Raw genomic sequence first — 9,215 nt, 5'->3', positions numbered from 1 at the left:
CATGTGTAGTTGTGAGTAATTCATGAAAGGCTGTGTTGCTGTTGTGGCTTAGTGAAGCATAGTTATACTTGGAACCTTTCTCTCATTTGTCAGATGGTAACTTCAGTTCCTCTCTTTTCGTTTTTGACAGTTCTGTCATTATACTAATACTAAATAGGTTGCAGAAGAAATTAACCTTCCGTTCTCAGAGGTAGGCCAACATATTTAATTACATTGCCCACTGTCAGATAGTGTAATTGTCGGGATATATCTGTGAAAGGGCATCATTTCAGAGGTTTGAAATCGGTAGATGATCTGAGACAGGTGTTACCTTGTGAGTTTTGGAACAGTTTGAACACAAAGTTGGATGCGTAAAATTGTGTGTTCATTTGCTCTCTAATTACCATAAAACTGCTGGTTCAGTGATTTTTGCAAGGCTAAAGATAAACATTAACAACATTCAGTGGCAACATTTTAACCTGAGTCATTTGTTTTGCAATCAAATAGCATTTGTAAGTTTCATTGAAAACGCCATGCTCTCTCGCAGGCGAATTGTTTGACGTGCTGGCTAGGCTGGATTTCGCATCGTGTAGCGCGTGCTTCACATACTTCCGATCAAAATTTAATTTTATAACAGTTCTGCTGTCCTGCTCTGAGATTAACCTATTTACATATCAACATAAATTTTACCAGTTTCTCAGATACCAACCAGACATTTACATACACGAGTTTAAACAGGAACACGTTTCAGACTATTTGGCGTCCGGTTATTGAGCGATATGAGCAGTGAATTCCGGCGTGTTTGACGATGCGAGGAAAGGGGACGGAGTTCTGGGTTGTTTCCCCTCTGCTGTAGCATGCTGTGCCGTTCCAGTGAGCCGCAGTAGCAGGCAGCACCAGGTGGAGGGCGTGAGGTGCGTGCCGAACTTTCGGCGAGTTGCATAACATGGCTCTGTTGCCTCCTTAAAGAGCGTTTAATATCAGATTGTGTCTGATGTGGAAGTCGTAGTTGCACACAGAGCAACGAAACGTCAGCTTACATGTGCCACATGTGGGGAAGACGTGGCATAAAGAAGCACTCGAGTTAACTGCGATACTTCCCCATGACGTTTCTCCTCTGTCTCCAGTACAACTGCTGTTTCTAAGAAACTGATTTAACATGAAAGTGGCAGCTACGGAAAGTTTTAAAAGAAAATATCGGCAACGAGAGGGTCTGTGTGGGTAGGTGCCATGCATCCATTTTACGAGAATTTGCCAGGATTACAATGGGCGGTTGAACTTGCTAATAACCTGGACTGCGGGAGCAACACATTGAACTAAGGAGCATTCAGAAGTATTTGAAATTATTGGCTGCAATAAACATACGTAAAGTTGTACTTGAAACCGGAGAAACGTATGTTTCAAGTAGTATTAACAACAGTCTCGCGGAAGAATTACATCAGCTGAGAAATGTTGGGACACTACGCAGAAAGTTGCAAAGTAGCAGAAAATATTGGAATATCACCTGAACTGAATGTAATGATTGATGACGGAGAGAAACGGCACGGCAGAAGAAAACGCTTTGTTGATCAAGCAGCAGGGGACGATTTAAACCATAGCTCGAGGAACAGTTTTCAACTAAATGTTTGCCACGTTATTACACAGCTGTAGGGGACTTGACTGTACCGCGTGCAGCCACATGCAACACGGAGACATTCCGTTTCCTGTGGAACTACGTAAGCGAAAACGATTCTCCTGTCCAAGAGCTTGTGGGAAACGACGAATCTTGCTACAGTGTAGACGTGAACAACGAAGGTCTCGGAGAAGAAATTTTACTGTTGAAAAGATTCGTGAAGGCAATGTTGTGTCCGAGCATTTCTTCTGCGCCTTGTCAGTCCTCTTTGTGAGTGAAGTTTGAGTGACGGCCTCACGGACTGTTCTGCCGTTTGCCTGCTGGCGCCTCACAAGCAGAGAGGCCGCTGACAGTTGTGGCAGGAGTCACGGACTGGCGGGGAGCGGCGAGCTGCGTCAGCTGCGGCCGCAGGGAGTGAAGTGAGGTGACAGCAGCTGAGTTGACTGGCGTACACTCTCCACTACACTTATTTACTCGATGTATGAGTGAAGGTAAGTGTAATTTTATTACCTGTAGCTCCACGACTTGCGTCACCGTCTCAGCTGTGCCGTTGTGACCGATGAGTGTCGAGACTCGTGTGCGTCGTTGCGAAATTGCTTTTGTGTGCTGAAACTGGGGCCTCGGTGTTCTGTCTCCAATACAACTAGAATTACTTTGCTTGTTGCAATCTTTTACGTCAAGTAGAGACAACAATACCAGATAGAGAGGATTTCCTTCACATTTTGTATGCGTGTCATGTTGTGGTCTGATTGTGTTTAGTTAAATGTGTACTGACTGTATGGTTCCAGATGATAGTCGCATTATGTAGTGTGAATACTGCTACTAATATCTCATTGTTATTAAACACAACAGGTACGGTAGAGTAGAATGTTTGCTGAATATGGAGAAGTAAATTGAGTCTGATGTCAGGAGCGAAAATTCTGGTGATAGAACTGATATAGCATTAATCTCGGTATGTTGCAAATTAGAATAGTCTGATGTAGCACCTTGCAGACTGGTGTGAAATACTTTTGAGCGATCAGATATTATACAGCAGTTGTGTTTGTTCACAGTGAACTGTTGACTTTTGCCAAGTTAAGTCTGCAAGTGTACTCGAGACATTTTTCTTGAGAGAAGGATTGTCCGTTGTTACCTGAATTATTTTGTTGTTATCTGGCGTTGTCTGGGTTTTGCTACAACGTTCCTTAGAGTATTTGTGTGGTGTATGTTACTTGAGGAGGGCTGAAATTAGTGAGTCACGATAGGATTGAGTTTTTTGGATCTTTATTTAAAAAATTATGAATGTTACTCTCGTACAAATTCTTTCAGTTCTTGTTTTTTTGCACAGAGTTTGCTGGACTGTCTGCCTCATGACAGCATCTCCACCAGCCGCCTGTGGTTGAACTGCCTGGCGATGTCCAGCGCTGTCTCCCCATCACCAGTTGTGGCCCCCCTGTCGGCCCCCGCGTCGAGCAGCGCAGCCGCTACTTCTGAGTGGCCACAGCCTGCCGCAAGATGCAGCGGCGTCCACCCATCATCATCCCTGGCGTCCACCGCCGCCCCCGCCCCCACCAGCAGCCTCACCGCCTCGACGTCTCCCCTGTAGGCTGCCCAGTGCAGGGCGGTGGACCCATCCCCATCCTTCGCCCCCACGTCGGCCCCTGCGGCGATCAGCGCCCTCAGCTCCCCCACTGCCCCCTCCTCAGCCGCCCAGAACAGCCTCCTGCCCCTCTCCTCTGCAGAGAGGCTCCTGCACAAAACACACAAACTGCCACTGTCTGCTGCAAACACACAGCACACAGAACGAGGAAAACAGCCACACGAGGAAACAACTGTTGCGAATACAAATCTGTCCTGAAACAAACCTACTGTATTGGCCCTCCCACAGTACAAAACAGTGCGCAATTGTGTGTATGTATTAAATTACAGCAAATCTGTTCTATCTCCCTCATAAGAAAATCTTCATTCATCGTCCATTACAAATAGCATTATACATCCTCTGAAAGATTTTCATTACCACATTTTGTCACACTCATTCCTGCGAGTCAGCTCCTTCGCTCTCGGGACGCTACACCTAACCAGTCGCTCACCTCCACTACAGGACAGGCTTCTTGCAGCTGATACTGGTCTCTGTCTGCAGCTTCACTGCCAGACGTCACACACAAGAAGAATCCCATCACCTGGTTTTCAAAGAGAGACTTTCCTGCTATCCAGGCAAAAAAATTTCACTGCAGTTACCGGCAGTTTTCTTCATTCAGCCTCACCAAACACAAACTTTCTGATACATAGACAACAATTTATTCAAAACATGTGAGAGATAAACACCAACTCGGCAACACCACCCCCATAAAAAAACTGTGTGTGTGTGACTTTTTATGGCGTCATAGCATATGCACATGTATTTAACAAGTACTGTCATGCTCAAAATCATCTGAACGATCTCAGTTGTCGTCCATCTTAATGTTTTTGCGGCGTAAGGACTGTTCCATAAAGTTTCTGGCGTGCAGCCGCATAAATTCAGTGGTTCGGTCCTCGGGTTTAAAAGAACAGACCAAGTGCGGCAGCGTCAGTCACCTCGGCTAACTCTGGAGATGGCAGGACGGTGTTCGGCGGAAATATTAGGAGAAGAGGATGAATTTATGCGGCTGCACGCCAGAAACTTTACGGAACGATCTGAATTGTGTTTCGCCTGATTTGTAATCAGTCCTCTTAACATTGTTCCTCTGCTCTGTTTTCGGTACAGTCTTTGCCTGTACAAAATGTTCACTGCATGAGGCCACAAGAGAAAACTGCTCTGTGTGATTATCGGTTTACATGCAAACTGACACTTCGATAATGCAAATACCAGGAAACGTGTTATTGGACATTACACGGCCATTACGCTTGCATATTCAAATTTATAGTAATAAATGAAACCTCAGAAAGCAGTATCCTCCTTTAAATGACACGACGAGAGTTTTCTTACTGCGCTACTATCCGGGAATGGAATGTAACAAGTAAGGAAGAAATATCTCAAATATGGTTTCAGTCACAAGTAACAAAGAGTGTGCAACTTGAAACTCGAAATGATCTGCCATAAAGTTTTGTGTGTCCCGGAGATTCGAACGCAGCACTTGATCGGATGGTTAACTAAGCGCAATGAAACGTCAGAAATAGTCATTTTTAACTAGCAATGAGATGACAAACTGAAACCAGGAGACGAAAGTGTTTTGTGTAATGGGCATTCGGAACCAACACCTGTGTCGCATGTTTGAAACTGACACGACAGGACGAAAAGCTGCCCGTCTGACTTGGGACTCGAAACCAGTACCACCATTGTTGTTAACAAAGCCCAGAGAATCGGTAAAATCAGAATAATTTCTCACAAGTATTTTGCTGTGCTCATGTTGCAACTTAAAGTGATATGCCAGGATTCGAACCCAGGGATGTGTCTCTTGTGAATGTCTTTATGAGTTTGTAGACAAGTGGAGACAATGAACCAGTGGAAATGCATCATCTGAAAGTGATCAAACGTGACGAAAAGGGAGATCTGAGTTCGAATTTCAGTCCATCGTCAATATTTTCCACGTCTCAGGCTCGAATACAGTAAGAGTCAAGTGCGCTGCGGCCTTGTACAGCAATTGGCTCATTGATTTAAAAATATATCGCTTAAGAAAGGTGACTGGTGACAGAGTTTCGACCCGGCATGACTTCCGCCTCTGTCAGGGCCCAACCTGTAGCGACTCTCTTCCAGGCTACCAGAGGTGGTACAGATGCTGCTTATGCTTGTTAAAAATGATTGCCGGATGTGAGAAACGAACACAGACCTTCAGCACATGTAGCAAGAATCATTTCAACTTTTTCTTAACTAGGAACTATTACCACGAATTAAAATTCATGCGAGTTGCGGTATTCGAATCCACTACATGCAGACTAGAAACTCGCGCCCTTAACCCCTTTTCTGTCATTTAATTTTTTAACCATTCCGAGGTCTGGCCACGACGCCTCCCCCATACCTGTCACAGAGTCGCTGCGCTATTTTCGCGCATAATTTTTTAGTTTTTTTTATTTCTAATTTTTTTTATTTTTAGCACTTCATCAAAAAGACCATGTTTACACACAAACTAACTTAGCTGAGAGCGACGCCTTCCAAGTTCCGTGTTCACGATGGTTTGCTTTCCGATTTATTTCCCAACATCTTGTAACTCGCCCAATGCCTCGGTTCCCGAGGCTCGTTTGGAAAGTTACAGGATCATTTAGTAATCGCGAAAGCGTTACGGAGATGATAGATAAACTCCAGTGGAAGACTCTGCAGGAGAGACGCTCAGTAGCTCGGTACGGGCTTTTGTTGAAGTTTCGAGAACATACCTTCACCCAGGAGTCAAACAGTACATTGCTCCCTCCTACGTCTCGTGAAGAGACGGTGAGGATAAAATCAGAGAGATTAGAGCCCACGCAGAGGCATACTGACAATCCTCCTTTCCACGAACAATACGAGACTGGAATAGAAGGGAGAACCGATAGAGGTACTCACGGTACCCTCCGCCACATCATCTAACTTAAAACTAACTTACGCTAAGGACGACACACACGCCCATCCCAGAGGGAAGACTCGAACCTCCGCCGGGGGCAGCCACGCAGACCGCGCGGTGAACGGTGGAAAGTATCGACACAAAGGCATCAGACGTGACGAAAAGGGAGATCCGAGTTCGAATCTCAGTCCAGCACCGATATTTTGCACATCTCATGCCGAAATAAAATAAGAATCAGCTGCCCAGTGATCTTGCACGATGAGTGGCACATTCATCAAAAAACACTCTCGCGTAAGAAAGCTCTCTGGTGACTGACTTTCAACCTGGCATGATTAGGCCTCCGCCATGGCCCAACCTATAAGGACTCTCGCGCAACAAGTAGCAAAGTGACGTCTCTTATGTCCATTTGGAACCACAGTGCAACACTACATTTTTCGAATGCCGTCACCAGAGGTGAAGATGTGCTGTTTGTACTTCTTAAATTGATTGCCTTATGTGAGAACCTAGCCCCGACCATCACAAGAATCATTCCAAATGAACACCCGTCTGCACAGAGCATTGGTTCATGACTGTGTCGTAATGAAGGCCTTTCCGCACTAGTGGAAAATTCCGATTCCGTGGAGGTCCATTACAACCTGTTCGAAACGTTTCTTTGTTGGTCCACATCGACAGTCAGTGGCCACCTTGGCTGACTAAGGCATGCTCCTGACTTGGTTCTGTTATCGCCGAAATAACATCACGTTAAGAGGCAGCTGCACGAACGGCCAACACGGTATAGTGCGCAGATTTCTGCAGGATGTGTCTCTCCACTTGCAATTCTACGCTCATAGTATTTCGGGTCCATTCACAAATCTGTGTAAACCCAAAGGCCAGATATGGAACATACTCTCGTCTTTGGTTTCGAAATTGCATTTCGTCTCGCATAATTGCATTCCTGCAGAATTTTATGGGGAGAGTACTGAAGCATGTAAGCAACCAGGATAGATTATACCTAAAAACTGGACAAGTTTCTGCCAAAACTTAAATCGTGTTTGCAGGTGCTAGTAACATAATTGGTTGGATGAAAACGTGCACTTTTGAAATGCAGCAAACAGCTGAAGTATTGTTCTGCAAGGCGATTAAGGCCCACCTGCCAGGAAGGTGGAAATAAAATAAAATCAGAAACTAATAACATATTTTAGTCTACCGTACTCTTATCAATGTATTTTACTTCGCTTGATAATTCCTGGCCACAGGAATCAATTTTGTTTTCGTTTGACGTGACAGCAATAAACGAAGAGGAGACAGCAAAATCACTAAACGTAAACGCAGGCCACGTGGAGATCAGCCACCTCCCCACCGTAACTCACAAGGAGACGGCACGACCACGGGGTCGGGGATTTGTCCGAAACTTTGCGTGGACCCCTAACACCTCACGTGGTTAAAATATTAGGACGCGCTACTCGGAAAATCCCGTGAAAAATCGATCCAAAGTTTCTCAGGTGCCTTATGAGTATAAAATGTTGGTCCAGTGCAGAGCCGCCGTTTGGCCTAGTCATTGTGGTATTATTTTGTGAATAGGAAATTTTCTACGAACTCCAGACTACATTCCATTCATCTGGCTGATTCCCCTTCGCGTACCACTTGCAACCTGATTGACACAGATGAACATCAATTTGTCTGTGGAAATGCAAATAATATATGGTTGCCAATCAGAAAAAAATTAGCAACTATGCAGAGAAAACCGCCGTATTTGATAACGCCAACGTGGCTTTTATTCCCGGAAGAAGAATTATACCCCACCTCAAAGAAAAATGCCGTCAACTGGTTGAAGGGACACGCGGTATTTTACCTGCTGTCCAGTAAACAAGGGAGCAAAGGAGATTTTTGGACGTACATCTCCGATCGGCATCACAAGCTACTGCGCATAAATAATTACTATGATACATACACCAACTTCCTCAGAAGAAGCGTCATGTGAACTCCATTTTCGATTATGCGATTCAGAACATGAAGAAACGAGAGACAATTTTAATGTTCGGAAAACAAATATGATCAAGTGACCAACATCACTATCTGGTTTATGCCTTGATTTCTTCTAAAATGTCAAGGAACCTGTAATTAATTTTCGTTACTTTTATTGCACTCTATGAAGCAACAGATCTTACAGATACAGCCCAAGTTGTGATATACATACGAGGTGTCGATAACGCACTTTCTGTAACAGAGGACGTTTTGGACTTAGTACCTTTGAAAGGGACTACTACAGGTGCGGACTTACTCCAAGCTGTCTAGCAAGCGATTGATGGTGTCGGTATGGATTGGAATCGGTGGGTCTCAAATGGTTCAAATGGCTCTGAGCACTATGGGACTTAACTTCTGAGGTCATCAGTCCCCTAGAACTTAGAACTACTTAAACCTAACTAACCTAAGGACATCACACACATCCATGCCCGAGGCAGGATTCGAACCTGCGACCGTAGCGGTCGCGCGGTTCCAAACTGTAGCGCCTAGAACCGCTCGGCCACCCCGACCGGCGGTGAGTCTCAGTGACTACAGATGGAGCACCATCAATGCAAGGCCATCGGAGAGGACTCGTAAGATGGATGCGCCAAAAGCTAGGACGCACAAATGAGACGTGTGGATTCATTGCATTCTGCATCGAGAGGCGCTTTGTGCAAAATCAGTAACGTTAGCAGACGTCATGCAAATTATTGTGCATACTATAAACTACCTGAAGACACATGGGCATAAGCATCGCCAGTTTCGGCAGTTCTTGGAGGAATTAGGAGCGGAGTACGGTGGCATAGCTTACTATACTGAAGTACGCTGGATCAGTTGAGGTAAAATGCAGAAAATATTTTTTGATTTACGTTTGGTCATAGTAACATTCTTACATGAGAAGGGAAAAAGTGAACCTATGTTGGAAGACCCTTGTTGGATATCAGACCTTGAAACTGTTGTGGACATTACCTCTCACATGAACAGCCTGAACATCAGTTTGCAAGGTGAAAATAATTTAATTTCTGACATGTTGGAAAAAGTAAATGCCTTTGAAAGGAAGCTTCCGCTTTGGGAGCGCCAGCTAATGACAGAAAACACTGCACATTTCCCGACTCTTGGACTGGTCCATGAAAGTGCTAGATTTCAAGAAT

General features: G+C 44.8%; 1 protein-coding gene across 1 annotated transcript in view; it reads right to left on the bottom strand.

The window, feature by feature from the left end:
* Nucleotides 1-2,938: 2,938 nt before the first annotated feature.
* Nucleotides 2,939-9,215, bottom strand: part of LOC124553332 (ankyrin repeat domain-containing protein 23-like) — an 89,306-nt gene continuing 83,029 nt past the window's right edge. The window contains exon 4 of the mRNA XM_047127209.1: nucleotides 2,939-3,320. Within this exon, the coding sequence (XP_046983165.1) occupies nucleotides 2,939-3,320 (382 nt within the window). The remainder of the gene's footprint in view (nucleotides 3,321-9,215) is intronic.

Source organism: Schistocerca americana, chromosome 11 (assembly GCF_021461395.2).
Source record: "Schistocerca americana isolate TAMUIC-IGC-003095 chromosome 11, iqSchAmer2.1, whole genome shotgun sequence".
Classification (NCBI taxonomy): Eukaryota; Metazoa; Arthropoda; class Insecta; order Orthoptera; family Acrididae; genus Schistocerca; species Schistocerca americana.
The sequence above is the reverse complement of the archived record's forward strand: the minus strand, read 5'-3'. Positions and strand labels throughout refer to the sequence as shown.